This window comes from Leuciscus leuciscus, assembly GCF_965113295.1.
Source record: "Leuciscus leuciscus genome assembly, chromosome: 7".
In the NCBI taxonomy this organism is placed as follows: domain Eukaryota; kingdom Metazoa; phylum Chordata; class Actinopteri; order Cypriniformes; family Leuciscidae; genus Leuciscus; species Leuciscus leuciscus.
Window position 1 is genome coordinate 32674349 of NC_138731.1, and position 19058 is coordinate 32693406.

At 38.3% G+C, this 19058-nt stretch overlaps 1 protein-coding gene and 1 long non-coding RNA gene across 16 annotated transcripts in view; one reads left to right on the forward strand and one right to left on the reverse strand.

Moving 5' to 3' along the window:
- Nucleotides 1-16100, reverse strand: part of caska (calcium/calmodulin-dependent serine protein kinase a) — a 163537-nt gene extending 147437 nt beyond the window's left edge. For 5 of the 15 annotated variants that reach the window (XM_082174506.1, XM_082174503.1, XM_082174509.1 and 2 more), the window contains exon 1: nt 15324-16098. In XM_082174506.1, the coding sequence (XP_082030632.1) occupies nt 15324-15382 (59 nt within the window). In that variant the 5' untranslated portion in view covers nt 15383-16098. Of the gene's footprint in view, nt 1-15323 lie in introns of all 15 variants that reach the window. The other 10 variants (XM_082174510.1, XM_082174502.1, XM_082174499.1 and 7 more) reach the window with 6 other exon arrangements.
- LOC309502238 overlaps nt 1-19058 on the forward strand; it is a 209991-nt gene that overhangs the window by 143768 nt on the left and 47165 nt on the right. The window lies entirely within an intron of this gene.

The window sequence follows — 19058 nt, forward strand, 5'->3', positions numbered from 1 at the left end:
CCTCAGAATGCTTTTATGACACAATATTGATGTAAACAGCCCACTGCAAACACCCTTGTAATTCGCTGCAACCTTTTTGAACTTTATGAATGATTATTTTATAGAAGGTTCAAGTGGTGTGTGTAAGGCATTGGAAGCCAGCAGATTATGGCTGTTTCTAAAGCACACAGTGCCAGCTGCTGTTAAAAACTAAGCTCAGAATCGATTAGAGAGAGAATCGCGATCCATTCGGAAAATCTCAGAATCGATCCAGAATCGTTTTTCGATTCACGATGCATCGCTGTATTGTCCCAGCCCTATAAGTGAGTGCCCACTCGTCCGAAGCGAGCACACATCTCAGACAGCCTGTGAATACTAAATTGACTTCGCTTGCAAGTCTTCTTGCACTTGAACAGACAAATTCTCACAAGAAGAAATCAGTATTAATAGCCTATTTAACACAGGACTAAAAGACTATCCAGCTTTATTTTATATTTGATTACTTTTTATTCAGTTTCTGTAGTATTTCTGTACCTGAATACAAGTGTTAAACCTACCCAAAAACTTCTCTATATTTTTCTTTATTTAATTTGTATCTTTGTTCTATTGTATTTATTTGTGCTACTTTTTTCAATTTAATTCAAAGATTGAAATCAAGCTTTGTTGTGTTGTGTTGTGTTGTGTTGTGTTGTGTTGTGTGGACCCGCACGTAAACACGGCCACAACGCATCCCTGAAGTGTCAGCAGAGATTGTGTCAACTAGACTCTCCCCCATGAAGGCCTCATCAACATGACAGCGATCGGCACTGATCCTCAACAAACTCGTCTCCATACCGCGTGATGACTCCGATCTTTAACCAGATGGAACTGGATAATATTCTGAATGTTCCAATCCAATCTGACTTCTGACCTATAATGCTGCCTGAATCATAAATCATACACTGTTCGTTCGTTGGCCATTCTGTCACCTGATGGAGTTTTGGTTCCTTGCCACTGTCGCCTTTTTCTATATAAATAAATTGTATTTATTTGTGCTATACCTTGTAGTTTGAATAGTGGTTCTTATTTTCTTTATTTTCATTTGACAGTAGTATTTATTTATTTTTTCTGAACATAGCACATACTGAATTGTACAGAAACCGTGACCCTAAAATGGCGATACAAACCGAACTGCGAGTAATTTGTAACCGTTACACCCCTAGGGGGCAGTCAGTAATGTGATTTTATTGAAGCTAAAAAAACGATCTTCAAACACAAGAGATCAACTCTGACATCAAGTGTGAAATCTAACTTTTGTGGAAGCTATGGAAACCAACAATATGAAGATTTATACATTAATTACACAACAGTGTGAGGTACAAGAGTGGTACAACAGTTACTACAACGAATGCACTATTCAACAGGAGAATGTATGAAACGTCACAGAAATTAAATCACATAAACCTTCATTCTATATCTGTCAGGGAATAACATGCAATTAATTTTAATCTAGACCACTATACAGCACAGTTATGGTTCAACATTTATAATACTACTGTATTTAAAAATTAGTCATTTAAATATGTTTATTTTCCCATAATGCACTGCTCATGTTTGCTTGGGTTAACATCCTGCAAACCAGTCAAAACAACCCAAAAATAACATGATTGTGTAACAAAACTCCCAGAGTGATCAAAGCGGTCAGATGGATGTGCTGACAGAGAGATATACATTTTAAATAGTCATTCAAAACAAACAAAAAAAGCTCTGGGATTTTTTCTAAATAGCACAACATGTTGTCTCACAGCAGGAGATAAGGGAATTCACAATTACTGTACAAAATTTTACAGAATGTTTTGTAACATTATTTTTACACAAATAATCAAGAGAAAATATGCAAGTAACAAGTAGGCTATACTAAAATAATCACAGAAAGACAAAATCCGCATAACTTAATGTCAGTTCAAACGTCCTTTATCTCACTCTCAGAGTTCAGAGGAGCATTCCCTACCGACTGAATATATCATTCAGCTCTTTACCAAACTGAAGTCCCATTCTTCATTGTCAGATGGAGCGGTTTATCATCACATGGCATCAGTACTTCACAATTATCATGAAGTCTGAGCAAGCTTCTCCTTGAAGATATGACACAGGAGGGGGAAAAACTAATTCACTGCAATATAGAACTACAAACTTTAAAGTTGAGTCATCTGTTTGGAAGCAATTTCAGGAATTTCAATCCCTAATATTTGAAATTTACATTTACATTTACATTTATTCATTTAGCTGACGCTTTTTATCCAAAGCGACTTACAATTGCTATATATGTCAGAGGTCGCACGCCTCTGGAGCAACTAGGGGTTAAGTGTCTTGCTCAGGGACACATTGGTGTCTCACAGTGGATTCGAACCCGGGTCTCTCACACCAAAGGCATGTGTCTTATCCACTGCGCCACCACCCCCCTGTTTTTTTTTTATGAACCTCCCTGAAATACTTTTAGGCACCCAATCAAACCAAAGAAACTTGCTGTAAACACAGAACACTGTGCATTAACAGATACAGTGTGGTTGCTAGGCCTGTCGCGATAGTCAATAAATCAATTAATCGCACGATAAAAAAAATTAGCTCGATAATTTTTCCGGCCGCGATAACTATAGGAGGAGTGAACCCTCTTGTCAGTTGCATACATACAGTCGGCATCTAGTCATAGTTGGGGGCGTGGCGAGGGTGGAGTCGGCGTGGGGGAAAACACTGCGAGCATCGTGTGTATTTGAATGACAAAAATGTGATATTGCGAGTCATTGACGCCTGCCGACCGGCAACGGTACATTGTAAAATAAACTGCAATAGGTTATGATAGCCCTTATTTAATTAAAAACTGGGTCAATGACCCAACCAAATGGCCGGAGGTGTCGTTTCCAGACATATTTTGTGATCTGGTTGAATCTCCAGGTAAGACATCGCGGTAGCTGTAGCGGTAACATTAGCCTATAACTCAATCAACTTATGTTGCATACTATAACTCCATAAAACCTTGTCACTTACCAATTGTACATATGCTTCACTCCAAACTATTAATCCTTTTGTAAAACGGTGATCACTTAAGAAGTTATAAAGTCCTCTAGTAACTTACAGACTGCAGTCTACTCCATAGTTCACGGCTCGCGTCATGAGCCTTCAGCTGATAACGCTAATGTGAATGAGACATCCCTTATGAAAAATAACTATAGGAATCTTGTAGTATTTTGGGACAAAATATTATAGTAATCCTATAGGAATACTATAGTATTTTGGGACATACTATAGAAGTACTATAGAGGTATTACAGAACATCACATAAGTATACACTACCATAGAAATCTTATAGGATTACTATAGTTCTTTTTCGTAAGGGATGTAGACAAAACTAGCCCACCACTGCCTAATACGAGTTTAACACCCACTACTATATCACACAGGGATCTACTCACACAGTAATATTAAAAATTTGTCCTCATTTCCGGTTCTGTGTGTTTATTAGGAAGGATGTAGAACATCAATTCATAATTTGTTTGTTTAATGGCGGTACAGAAAACGACACAGCAACTCTTCGGCATGATTGCCCCGTGTATTTCAATGAGCGCCAAGGCAATGTTTTCCCCAACGGGCTAAATTCACATCACGTGACGGGGCGTTCCCGGGGGCGTTCCCAGACCAACCTTCTGTATCTAAGGCGGCGCCGTGGTGCTTGTCAGTCACATGGTCTTTGTATGGGAAAGCGGGACTGCTTGCGGCGACTGCCGTGAGAGAGAGAAGACGCTAGTTGTGAGTTGGAGGGAAAAAAAAGAAAAATATTGAATTGGTTTAAAAGCCAAACGCGACAGCGAGCCCGATCTCATGAAAATGCGTATCTATACCACAAATGTTATTTCTCGTGCCATTTATACGCCCAAAATAGTTTTTGCGTGCATATGATACGCACTTTATGGCGTGTAATACGCACGCACTCCTCACCCCTAATCCTAACCAAGTATTTTCAGTGCGTAGCATATACACGCAATAAAGTGCGTCTCCGTCTTCCTGACAGTACACAATCACTCGGGCGTTTAGTCGACAAAGTAACAGCAGGACAGTGCAAAATGGTGTGATATGGCCTGTTGAGGCTTTTTTTTTTTTTTCGTTTACAAAGGTCCTAACTGGCACTTTTGCCTGTTATGGAATGTATCACTATTTATGTCTGAGCCTAATGTTTAATATTTTTTGAAGTGCAATTTTGTTTACATCCATTTTATTTATTGTTTTTGGTATTTATTCAAGTACATTTTTTTGTTAACAGACACTGAGAGTCCATTGTTTTTATTGTTTTTGGTTGTTGTGGATATTTAAAATGTTTTCCGTTTTCAATGTTTAATATTCTTTAGAAATAAAGTTTATAGATCTTTGAAAAGGTGTACCTGCATTATTATGCCATTATCATTATATTAGATGAAAATGGTCTCAGAATGACAATATTATCGCTTATCGCAATAATTTCTTGGACAATTTATCGTCCAGCAAAATTTGTTATCGTGACAGGCCTAGTGGTTGCAAACTGCACAACCTGTTTTTATGGGGCAGACGAATACGAATGTGCATCTTCTGTATCATCTGGTGTTTAACAGCCTATGAAATAACTACGATCAGTTTAAGTGCTAGCAAAGTGTGCTTACACCACGCAAAATTGATAGAGATGGATGGGGCTGGGGTACAGACCAAACGCACATCATGTGATCAAGAAACACTTGGGAGGGGCAGGCATGACGAAAATGGAATATAGTGTAAGAGAAAGGAGACTGTGAGACAAGTTGCCTGAAGGGAGGAAAAGGAGGACAAGAAGAGAGATAAAGGAGAGACAGACACAAGTGCAGATGGGAGAGACAAAAGAGTAATGGGAAATGATGGGATCTCCTCCATATGGGATTGATAGTCACTAACGTACAAAAGACAATGGCAATCTGAGCTTATGCCAGTGCCTGAAAGCTTTTATTCAATCTATATGAATGCCATAATTATGAGTAGGCCTAAGCCATAATCTCAAGAATCTGACATGAAAGACAACGCATACATGTAATAATGTTAAAAAAGGGCCTTTATAAAGGTAAATAACGCCCTAGGGTTGTCTGCACGATTAATCGCAATTTAAATGAAATCCCATTTAAACCGATTTGGCTTATGAAATTGCAACGGCTGCGATTATTTTTTTGTGCAGCTTGTCACTGATGTACGGTTCTGTAAACGCTGCTCCACTTGAAAAAGCAACATGCGTCAGACAGTTTTCCAAACATGAGAAGCATTTATGAACCTCTTGTCCAACAAAAGACAACATTTAATAACATGCTTTTTCTCCAAACTCACTTCATAATGACAGTTGAGCATCCTTCAGTGAGATGATGTGGCTTCTTACACAGAATAAGGCAGTTGTGTGTTTATTGGTCATGTTTAATCAATCAAAGCATTTCAATCTCCTGTTTATTCAGCTACAGCAATAGGGATTTCCTGGAATGATGCGCGTTATCGTACTTCTGCGGCGGGGCATATTTGGCATGTCTGCACGAGAGCGCCCTCTGGTGTTCAGATGAAGCAGCATTTACTGCCGATCAGCCGTGCTGCACTGACAAGCTGCGCATAAAATAATCGCAGCCTTTGCCAAATCGTGTGCGATTTCATTGCGATTAATCGTGCAGCCCTACCCTAGGATAAATATGCAAAACTGTGCAGATTTAAGTATGTAAAAGCTAATAGAACACAGATGAAAGAACAATTTGAACAAAATGCTTTAGAACAATTTATTATTCTTGGAACAGCATCAAGTGGACACTTTTATTAAAAAAAGCAAACAACAGTATGGAAAAATAAACTTATGTTCAATAAAACACTAGATTAAAGAATACAAATAATCACAATAAACCATTCTGCCAAGTCTTTACTGTATTTATAATCAAATAAATGCAATCTTGGTTAGAATAAGCTCATTTAAAAAACATTTATATAAATTATACCGACCCGAACTTTTGGACAATAGTATAAATGAGAGTCAATTTCACATCATATTGGTTTAATATTAAACGCTACATTGTGATATTGGTAACTTCCTCTGGCCTGTGGCTGGCCAAAGGGCACGTAATTGTGTATTGTGCTTTCTCTTATCACAGTCCACAAAGCAGTTGTAAGTTGTAACTGTTATAATATGATTCACACATATACAGGGCAAAGACCACAGCACTTTCACTTTCCGTATAATGTGCGAACATCAAGTGTTACCCTCTTAAAGAACAGTGCCCATTAAAGATGCCCTGCAGTGACACGTTTCACATTGGTTTGTCATTGTGCGATACCTGATCAAAGCAGGCACCACTTCAGGTCGGGGACTACTGTATACACTTCGCCTCTGACTCACCGCTGCACTAAAAATAGTGCTGAGTGGTTACCTAGGAAATATAGTTAAATTTAAGCCTGCCGTTTTTGAGCTGCAGACCAAGGCTGCTGTGTATCTTGGCAATGCAGCAGGAAATGACTTCTGTTCAAAAGGCCCACCATGAAAGAGGGAAAGGGAAAAAAGGAAAAGACGTTTATAAAAGCTGAAAATGGTAGTGTCTGCCTCAGCAAAACCAGTGGGTCAGTTTGGCCCATCTGTGGAGAGTCAATAAGGAAAATGTCGTGAGTGGGCATCCAAGCTGACTTAAGGGGTGGGATCTATCAGAGAGCAGTTTCAGGGGCAGTAGACACAGCAGTGATTGACAGGGTGAAAGAATGAGCCTAAAACCAAAACAGACCCAGAAAGAGACAGTGGCTTTGTCTTACCAGCTGGAGATTATTACAATCAAATAAAGGGATGTGAAGGCCAAGTTCACAACACAGATCATAAGGTCTTTCTAAGGCCAATTCAAACAAAGCAAGAGCAAAAAATAATTACAATAAAATGTTATGAGCGCAGGCACACAATTACAAGAGATGCATAAATAATTGGTTACTGTGCAAACTATATCTGAAGACATTTTTAACATCAGTGGCTACATGTACATGTTCACGATCACAAACAATGCAATTAAGTTAAGAGTTCTGTAAACTGATTATTATAATTCATATTAATGTGTTTATGCTCATAATTAACCTTAATCGCTGTAAAATATTTTAACTACACACACAGTATACTTCAATCTAGGGGTGTGCGATGCCGATGATATGATTTTACATCATGAATGATTAAAATGTCCCCATGATCTGCTTTGAAGTGAGATTGTAGTATATTACTACAGTGCAGTTGCAGTTCTGGCAAGGCGCCCCCATCCAAAAATACTGTACAATGCCACGTATATTCACATCACATTTAGCAATGCAGCGGTAGGGTTACACACACGTGACATTGCAGTTCTTTACCATCACTAAAGTTTATCATTTGCATGCGTTTTGCCAGTTAACTTTTTATTTGCACGCTGTTCTGACATAAGCCTTTTTTAAAGCATAGACCCGAAGAGCGTGTACACTTATAGCCTATCACACAGCACCTGAGTACTGAACTGAGTTCTCTCTCACATCCGATTGCACTTAAACGGTCAAATACACACAAGGTAGGGGTAGGCGACAATACAGGTAGACACTATTGTCAACTGGTAGAGATTTTGGACTATCGTCTCTGTCGCAGTTAAGCTCACATGACATTGCTATGCTGCATGGTCACAAAAGCTTATCGTTTGCATGCATTTTTAAGCATTGCAGTTTAAAAACAAGTGATCTGCGAAATGGTCTGTCATGTCATGCCATGCAATATTTTAATCTGCTTATTTTGATTATTGGCAATATTCAGCCAAATCTGCCAAATGTGTTCAAACTGCTAGGCTACAACTTGGGAACTCAGGGCCTGAATTTCAGTTTTGGAAAATGTGTGTGGAGGGGGGGGGGATTCCCCCCTTAGGTGATTCTTATGGGGGGCATTTTTTGGGAAATTCTTTTTAAAGTTACATTTCTCATTTACATTTATCCTAAATGTTTGCTCACTCGTTGTATTTGTGTTTTTACAAAGGGGTAATTTTGTTGCTCAAGTGTTTACACAACACAAGGAAGCTTGATTTACATTTTTGAAAAAAAACTAAAAAAAGCACAAATAAATACAATAGAATAAAGATACAAATGAAATTAAGAGAATTTTTTTTAGGTCTAACACTAGTATTCAGGTACAGAAATACTACAAAAACTGAATAAAGTAGCTTAATTAAATGTAAAATAACACTGGATGGTTTTTTAGTTCTGTAAATTAAATACATATGCTATTAATCTAAAAGATCTTTTGTTGTTTTATCAACATTAATGACAGAGACATAATAGCTGCTGTCACTTTGAAGAGCTAGTGCACGGATCCACTACGAATGCGTTTTCATTCTCAAGTAACTGTCTGTGTAAATTTAAGACATAACCAACTGTGTTTACACAGACGCAGCAGCACCGCTGAATCACTCACGCTTTCTCGCAGAAAGTTTTAAAGCTGCCGTCGGCAAGTCTGGCAGATTGGGTCGATTAGCCAAAATTTTGAATGTTTACAACTCTCATGCCCCTCCCCACTACCAGCGAGCACCCTCCCATCGAGGTCGTGCTCGTCAGTGCGTCACTGTGCGTGTGTACCTGATTTTCTGTGAACGCGTCCGTCTCTTCAGCATCTATCAACACCATGGACTCGGAGGTAGGCTGCCCTGGCTAATCTATCCATAGATAGCAATAACCGAGGAATTGGAAGCTTGTTAGTAGATTTTCTCTCCGCCATCACGCTTCATGCAATCTCCAGACGAACTTCAGGCGTGGCGTGTGCATGTGATATTAACGTGCGCGAGTGAGGGGGGATCTGTGGCGTGTGCACGACCTGTGATTGACAGTCAGATCTCACACCCCCCTGCGCTGATTGGACCTGATGAAGCGGGAGCGCTGGTTTTTTGCAAAACAAATAACACGCTCCAGGTGGAGTTAGAAGCTCGGGTTTTTTTCTAAAACCACCTTATTTATGTTGTTCTGTCGGATTATAGTGTCGATTACACTGAATATGATCAAAAAAATGTTGCAGACGGCAGCTTTAAAATTACTCATTTGATTTTATAATATGTGTGGATTCATTTACTCATACAGCCTACATGCTAAAATGAATAAATATTTGCTGGAATTTCCCGCATTATAAGTGCGACACCTCAGGTAATTATTAAAATCACACGCAATACCAGCAATCCAGTGCCGAAATTCGAGCCCTAGGAACTCTAAGAAATTTTCTAAGAAGATTTTTCATGCTTTGATCATCCACATAAACCTTCACTGTGACCAGGCTGATGAATGTGTTTTTCACATGGGTCAATGCTGTATTTTGTGAGAATGAGTAAAAAGCAGCACCTGCAGTCTGCAGAAGAGAAGGAAGAGAGAAGACTGTCTGCCTACCTCATGGTCTTAACACCTCACTGGGCAGCATCAGTTGAGCAGAGGAAGTTAAGGAGGCGAAGCACATTGTGTCTCTGCCAATTGCCAAAGCATTACCCTTCACAGGAAGTGAGAAATATTAGCATGTCTGCTGCCCATCTATCAACTCAAAAGGCACTTTTTTTACACAGGGGGCGTTTTTAAAGTCCAGGAACAGTGAGAAGGCAATCAAACAGCATCTGCTTCTGGCTTTAATAAGGTAGCAGAGTTAGTGACCTGAAAAGGACTGTCAGTGTCATTTGGCTCTATACAGCATCTCTTAAACAGAAAAGAGGGCCAGTTGTCTTCTCAGTGAGGCAGAGAACATTAAGGCTTAGAACATGACGTTCTAGATAAGGGCTCAACCCTGCTGGTATCAGAACAGTTTAGAGACACAGGAGAATGTATTACAAACAACTTCGATTTGATTCTTGAAACCCAAAAATCTATCTATGATATACTTAGTCTATGCTGTTTTTAGTTGATGTGTGAACAAAACTGAACATTATTTGTAGCGCCTCACTGCCTGCCATGCAATAAGCTTTGTGCTTTGTTACTTTATATATCCTATGTCTCTGTAACAGTTTCAGTTCGTTGATGGAAGGAGGAGGCGGGAACCGGCGAAGGTTTCACAACTTTTAACAAAATAAATAAACTACATAAATACAAAACGAAAGTAAGTACCTCACGGACGACTGCTGCCACATAATAAAACCGAAACAAAACATAAAATCCAGGCCTGGGCTCTCTCGATCTTCACTGTCGTCGCTCCTCCTTTTGTGCTTCCGCTCTTCCGTTCTATTTAGCTGATATAGGTGCCAAAAGTCAAATTCACGTACTGTGACCTCCAAAAAAACACCAACATAAAAAGCCAAACACACAGATGATGGCAGAAAGTGGCAACCGAGCGTGAGTGATCACAGAAATCAATAGAAATTAAATCAAATACATGAAAAAGTGCTGGAAGAAGGAATATGATGAAATACAGAGGAAACTTTCTCAGTTCATGTTCCAGTTCAGGATCCCAATGAAATTAAAGGAAAGTAATATTTGGAGTGACACTGCCTTCATAATAACAACCTGCTGTCCGTTTCCACCTCGGCACAGATTGCCAAAACTCAACTCATAACAGCACAAAGCGAAGGAAAGTCACAACACTGTCAAACTTAATCACACTCCCCACCTTTTGCTCAAAGCTAAATGCTCAAGCAAGCCGATCTTGCTCTCTCATCTGGGTCAGTGTGTCAGTCAGCCTCGAATCAAAGACAGTGACACACACAACCTCATTACCACCCCCTCATACACTCATCAAAAAACACTATTAACAACATAAGCATGCTGTTAATGAACATGTTAACACATGTTTTGAGGGGTTAAGGTGAAGTGTAGGGGGTGCTTGCCTTTATTAACAACATTTTTCTTCTGCAGGTGGGGATAAATGAAGGTCAGTCCCTGCTAGTTCATGATGCTTTCAAAACAGGACCCAGAATCATGGGGGTTTTAAAAGGCTGGAGGAAGGTTTGATTTGTGCACACTGGTGACTAACCTGCAGGAGGCCATGAGTTATCAACGACTCTCTGTGGACAAAAGAGGGCTGTATGAGCAGGTTTCTGGAGCACAAATGTGTTAGATTACATTACCTGGGTGTATGAAAACGTTCCCGGTCTCTATAGGTGTTTGGATTTAAGATTTTAAACACTTTGATTGTGTTTTGCTAGACTTCACTGCCAGGTCTAACGGAGCTAAATCTGCTGTGTAGCAAATTGAGGACTGAAACTCTTGTTCGGGCTGCTGGCTGATGGTTTCATGCATCAGCAAAGCTAAATCAGACTGCTAGATCACTCTGGCTGAGACTATAGCATTAGTGCCTAAACAACACAATCACTCTGGACTTAAAGCCCTTGGAAGTAGCATATTGTATATGACTAATAACAACATATAGGAGCTAAATTTCAGCCACGATTTCAGCTCCATCATTCACAGTTCAGCCAGAATCCGGCTCTGGGCTTTGGCATACTACTAGTGCCCGTGCCTAATAGTTTGCAAAGCCATCTGCCATGGCTGTGTGAGACTCAAACAATGAATAGCCTAGATTACCATTTTTTATTCCACAAAACATCTGTGCTGAACATGAGAGTGCAAAAAACAAACATAAATATGTCTGTTTTGCTTTTTTTAAATACCACATTATTAATGGCAACTTGGAGGACAGCAGCTTTAAGTGTTTTACAAACAGACCGAGAGGCCAGACACAATGTAACAGTGAAATATGGCACTGCAGGGTGGCTTGGTCAGCTATTCTGACCCTTTGTCCTGTGCTATATTAGCATTCTGTGCCGTTTATAATAACAGACATACACACAGCACACACACCCACATCTCTTATTGAGCTCACAGAACTTGGCCTAGGGAGAGAAGCAGTGTCAGTGGGAGTGTATCTGCTTAATGGACAGCATCCTCTTTCCTCTTTACCTCCAAACACAAGCGTGAGAACTCAGGGTGGGCACAGAACAGCGACAAGCCACACAGGCAGAAAAAACGGATTTCCTCGTGTGTGTGTGTGTGTGTGTGTAATTCTGAAATAAATTTAATTTGTCTATGATGGAACAAAATAAAGGCCCTGTAAACAAAAAAATATTATAAAATCTATTTTTTATAAAAAACAAGGGAGAGGTAAATATCTTCCTACACATATGTAATGGAAACAGACCATCAACAGAGTTTCCATCTTTTGCATTGGCTTATTTTGCTTGGCTGAATATTTCTACTCCATTTATATAATGTGCCCCTAAACAGTTTGTTAGGTAAAAATCCACCACTGCGCACATGCTAACTATATGTTGTTTTGTTATTATGAGACAGCTACATGTACCGAACTGCTTCTAATTACAAACTCAGAGCACCAGTCAGAGTGCATGTAGGGAGCTCTAATTACATGGTATTAGAAATTTACAGCCACTATTGTCTTTACATTGAAACTCAGGCAAACACTTGCACAACAGTGACAGCTGGAGAAAAACCTGGTTATATAATAAAAACATGAGATCTCATAACAGTCAAAACAATAAGTAAATGTTCCATCCTGTATAACTATGTGGTATCTGTCGGGATTTAGGAAGCAAAGAAACACACAAGACAAGAGTAATGAACTTCATCCATTACTCATTCACTTCCATTCTCATACACATAGACTGGTGCAGGTGTGATTCAAATTATTAGGCCAAAATACAGAAACAAGTTAGCATTTAAGCACTTCCAGTTCCATCGTCCCAAAGTCAGTGGGTTTTTTTAATGGGTTTTTGGCTAAATGGGTTAAATAAGGTCTGTGGTTAACACAAGCTGAAGATACTTTTACGTTTTATTCTACGACATAAAAAAAAAAAAATCACAAGTGGGGTAATACTGATGAATTAAGCTGTTATATATCTTGAAAACGCAGTTGCTAACAAGTGACTGAATGGGACTACAGAGGCTGTCGAGGACACTAAAGGGTTAGTTCACCCAAAAATTAAAATTCTGTCAGTAATTACTCACCCTCATGTTGTTCCAACCGCGTAAGACCTTCGTTCATCTTCGGAACACAAATTAAGATATTTTTTATGAAATCTGAGAGCTGATCACTTCTCCGTAGGCTGCTAGGTGGCCCAAACTTGCTGGCCCAGAAAAGTTATTAAAGAGATCGTTAATATAGTCCAAGTGACTACAGTGGCTCAATCTTAAGTATATCAAGCGACGATAATACTTTTTGTGCGCAAAAACAAACAAAAATAACGACTTTATTCCACTATTCATTTCCTTCTCTCTGGGCCTCGTAAGTGTTTTTGCGCAGCGCGTCTGTGTTACACGTCACCACGTAGGCTCACTATTGGCCGACGCTGGTCATGTGTGTGACGCGCAGCGCAAAAACACTACGCGAACCAACTAGTGGCCCAGAGAGAAGGAAATGAATAGTGGAATAAAGTCGTTATTTTTGTTTGTTTTTGCGCACAAAAAGTATTCTCGTCGCTTGATATACTTAAGATTGAGCCACTGTAGTCACTTGGACTATATTAACGATCTCTTTAATAACTTTTCTGGGCCAGCAAGTTTGGGCCACCTAGCAGCCTACGGAGAAGTGATCAGCTCTCAGATTTCATCAAAAATATCTTAATTTGTGTTCCGAAGATGAACGAAGGTCTTACGCGGTTGGAACAACATGAGGGTGAGTAATTACTGACAGAATTTTCATGTTTGGGTGAACTAACCCTTTAAACGTCATCACACTGAACAGGGACACTCAGTCTGCTTTTACAGCTTCGTTATGCTAATAATTGTGACTTATAAACTATTTTAACTCAAACTATCTGAGAAAATGGGTTTTTTTAGATAAAAACAGAGTTGTCTGATGTTTAGTTATGGTGACGTTGAATTCGTGGGACCGTGGTGTAGTTCGTTTATAGCCTACCTTTAGGCTTCAAAATTCATAAAAGTTGTCTTCATCTGTGAAAATTATCTTGATGGGGGAAAAAATGTGCAAGTATCATAAACTTTTGTTGATCACAGAGCTTGTTTTTAGCGATAATCCAAAAGCCAATGGAAAAACCTATAGGGTCAGAACACAACAACACTTTTCAAAAAAGTAGTCAACAATACAATTCTTCTTCTCATGAACACGACAAACTGCAATCTGAAAATGGTAAGGTAAAATGTGTTTCAGTTTAATATGAAAGGCTCCAAGCCTGCTGATACATGTGAGGCTGTGCCCTTCATCACAGCAAAAAGTCACCAAACTCGTAATGTGGCTTAACAAAGCATTAAATCAGAAACAACTTTAATCTCTATGGTGTTAGATCGCTATAGCTTTATTCCCAAAAAGGTTAAATTATTATTACTTCAAGCCTGTCTACAACTGTACTACTCTTGTTATGACTGGCATGTAGGCTACCTTAAATGTGGTTCAATGAAGTGCCACTAAAAATATTGTTACCTATAAAGATAACTGGTTTTACTGATATTTGTATCAACTTGTCTACCAATAAATTGCACCAAGTAGCCTAATTGTGACCTTTTAGATGGTAAAAACTAAATCACAATAATTAGGCTTAATATGTTATATTAAATATATCACATTTTTAATTATAATAATAATACTCATAATGAATAGGCCTATTATTTTTGAAGTATAATGATAATTTAGTAATTTTCTCAAATAGAAGAAATAAAAGATTCAGCATAATATTAATCTTAAACAAAAATAATTGAAATCATATCGGTCATACAAAAAAGCAGTATCGTCCATCTATGTAGGAGAAAATCTCAGGTCATTCAGGGAAACATTCATGTCCATTTTGGGCCTTTATGACCTTACATTGAAATCAAACAACTGAAATAATTATAATAGCCAGAAGCCAAATGACATCGAACACTGACCACTCAATGTAAAAGACATGCAGTGACCATTAACAGTGACCAATAACATAACCACAAACTAACATGACTGCAAGCACACACTTAATAATATTTTCTAGATAACACCTAAAACCCAGGTGACACATTGACCTCCCAGACAAAATGAATGAGTTGGTTTATATATCATGGTCCCTCGCAGAAATCATCACTGTTTGATTATGACAATTAATGGGACGATGTACAAACGCTTGTCGTGCGCTCTAGTTGTGAATAGCATCTACCTGCATGAATGCTCAAAGTACAGACTTCTCTCATCTCTCACACACGCCACTCCCATTCCTCTTGCTTCAGACATGCAGTTTTGAAGAGTTACGACTGAATGTAATTGTCATGTGTTCAACAGCAGCACTGCAGCACAAGTCTAAAATGCAGTGACATCTATGACACTCGACACTAAATGCAAAAGACGCAGCTCGAGTTACAGATGGACATATGTGTCATTATCAAAGTAATCAAACCGTGACACTTACTTGCCAATGACCTCGCACAGCTCGTAAACATCTTCAAAGAGCACGTCGTCGTCGGCCATGGTCCAACAAGACCGGGGAATTTACACTCCCCTCCAAAAAATCCGTCCAAACGGTAAATATCAGAGGATTACAGCGTAGACACTTCAGAGTACCTGGAATGAGCGGCGAAAGGGAATGCTGACAGCCGACGTTATCGCTCTCCAAATTCGGATGAACAAAAAAATGATTGATTCCTGTCGGTTTTGGAGAGAAAAAAATATCCGTTGGTTGTTCGGTTGAAGCGGGCGGGCGGGCGGACAGTAGTGAGCGCTCGGTCCGATTGACTCACTCTGCCCCACCTTCTCCTCCCTCTCTCCCGGCCCCCTTAATCCCGCCACTCGAGGCTGAGGTAATTCAAGCGTTAAAAACAACTCCACAATAATCGCTGTTGAAGTCACAGAACCAAGTGAGTTAAGTCGTCTAAACGCTAAACTAACTAATTCGACTCTGTCGATCCAAAAAAAAAGAAGAAGCGCGCACTGTTTCTGGGATACAAATGTTGGTTGTTATTAAAGTACGCAGTTCAGCTGATTCTACTCATTCTACCCACGCGCAGGGCTTCTGTGAAACGCGCGAGGCTTTTCCCTTGCTCGCTCACGCTGGCTGCCGTTGCTCTAGTTCCCACTCATAACTCCAGCAGCTCTGCTGCTCCCAGCTTCCAGAAAACCCAAACTCCTCCCACTCAAGGTTATGAAACTGGATTGCCTCACGCCATAATGGCTCCGGCAGGACTTTTGTATTCCGGAATTCCTGCATAACCCAGCACGACGGTTTGAGCCAAAATGACGACCAGGCGTCTCAGAGTTTGTCTGTCAAACTGACAGTTTCTTAATATGTTAGTAAGGTGGTGTAAGGTTAGTTAAACAAATTAAGCAGCTTTTGGAAACCTTTTTTATGTTATTGATTGTAAAGAATTACAACTACAGTCAGGGGGGTACAATGAGTAAACAAACAAAAAAAAGACACATAAAGAAACAGTGACAAACGTAAAAGTTAAACAAAAATGTGAAAATGTTTACAGATTGAAACACTTTGCAGCTTTCTTATTTTTCAAACCCAATACAAAGGCTTGATTCCTCCAAATTTACATTTATGAATACTAAATTTAGCTAACAGAAGCAGATTAATTAAGTAATATTTATAAGATTTGTCATAAAAATAAAAATAAACAAATTTTTAAAGCACAGTGGAAAGCTGGGCATGATATGAGCCTTAAAGGAACAGAAATCTGACCAAAAACAAACTGAATGAAGACAACTCCAAAATAAATGATCAAATGTTTCATCATGTAGACTACAAAATGTATCAATATCACAATTAAATCTGTTCACAAGATAATATTGCATGGGTAATATTTATAAATGAGTTTAAGCTAAATTGCTTTGATTTTGTTTGTGATTAAATATTTATGAGTTTAGCTTCTGGAAACCTCTTATTCACTTACTATGAATGAACATCATGTTAATGTATTAAAGAAAATATCTGAGAAGTGATTTAAAGAGTGAAGACATCTTTATCTCAATTTTCAATTCAAATTCAAAGTACTTTATTGTCCTTACTTTTGTAAGTACAATATTGCCAAAGCATTGATGCACACAATAAAAGCAGTCACAGGGAAAATAATAATAATAATAGAATAATAGAAACCAGTATAAACCAATACATAGTTTACAACAGTTTACAAAAAATAAAATGGCAAACATTTGCATGCCTAATTAAAAGGTTGATTAGTTTAGTTAACTGTCTGTATTGTGCAAAATATACAGTATGGATGTTAGAATACATTTAGATTCAGTATAGTTCTCACCTGCTTCATTGTACCAACAAGGTCCCAATTAAATGTTTGTACATTTTATGACTGTATAAATCTATCCAATGAGGATGTGATGGGTTTTCAGTAAGAGGTAATTGTACACTAAATTAAGCCTTTTTTTTTTTAAGAATTACGAATTTCAATTAATAGTAACATTTAATAAATCCTTTATTCAAAAAAAGTGAATAATCCTTACATATTTTAATTGAATAATTAAACAATCCTTAATCAATTATTAAATTAAAATATGTAATGATTATTCAATTCAATTTGATGGAATTTTATCTCCATGAAATATGTAAATCTTATTTTTTTAAATAAATTTAAAAAAGGCTTAAAAAATGTAGTGTAGAATGTCTAATAATTGGTAAACCCATGCACATCTTTACCGGTACACATCCAAGCAGCTTCAGCCGTAATTGAAGGATCTAAATTGAAAATCTTATTGCAACCATATAATCCAAATCGAATCTTGTATTTGGTTTCCTTGTACTTATCTTCCCTTTGGAGTTAAGATAGGCTGCAGTCAGAATACCTTTGTTCTGTCTTTCTTGGATGTTAATTGGACCTGGTCCACTCTTGACCAACTGAGTACTCTTTTCTTTTCTCTAACTTCTGGATTAGTTTTTTCTAATGGATTTCTTGTTAAATCTCAATGTTCACGGTTGCTTTCAACAACAGCTATGTAATATTATTAATCACACTTTTATTCATATTACATGAATTGCACCTATCATTGGATCAGCTGACACCTGATTGCAATAAGTTGTTCCTGAATTAAGTACCAGTCTTTAAAGGTGCACGTGTTCACGCCATTTCGTTATTACCGCAACGATTCGGAACTATAAAAAGCTTTTACGTGCTTGTTTAGAACTTGTAATTACGACATGTAAACTGGCCGCTGTAACACCTGACCACTGCAGATTTTAGATGTGATCGACTTGAAGTGGCGCTGTGCAGACCGATCGGTGTATGACATCACAGTACTGCGAGAGCGATTCGAAAGCATACACCGCTTTATTTACAGCATGGCGTGAGCGCAGCATAACTCAAGACTTTTCTGTGTTCACGCAATGTCGTAAAGGCCCCATAAACTTCAAGTGAAATCGAAGAACGAACTGATGTGAGTGACGTAATTTCGAACAAAATCAAGCCATAATGAACTTTGTTTGGAGTTTGTTTTGGGAGTTCGAAACCGCTTTCCAAAACACCTTTGTACTAACATTGGTCCGTGGTAATAGATGGGTGTGCGTGGAAGCTCCGCCTTCTTTCACATGGAACTCTGTTCTGGTTCAACTTTATTTTTCTCTGCTGACTCTGCAGAGGTCAGACGTGACCCGAACATGAACACATATGAAAGCCGCTTTATAGTAGAAAATGAAGTTGTGCTTCTGATGAAATGAGGATATGACACTGTAATGTATGACACTGTAATGACATTTTTTTTTTTTTGCAATACACTGCTAAATATTACCTAAAAAAATCAGGTAACACTTTACAATAAGGTTCATTATTAGTGAATGTATTAACTAACATGAACAAACAGCAATACATTTGTTACAGTATTTATTAATCTTTGTTAATGTTACTTAATTGAAATATGGCTGTTCATTGTTTGTTAATGCATTAACTAATGTTAACAAATTCAACCTTTGATTTTAATAATGCATTAGTAAATGTTGAAATTAATATGAACTAAGATCAATAAATGCTGTATAAGTGCAGTTCATTATTAGTTTATGTTAGGTAGTTAACTAATGAACCTTATTGTAAAGTGTACCATTTTGGCATAAAGTGTATTTGTAGAAAGTGCCATCCTAAGGAAGCTAACTTAAGATTGCAATGGAGGAACATTCCTCTGAAATGCATTCCTCTGTGTTTTG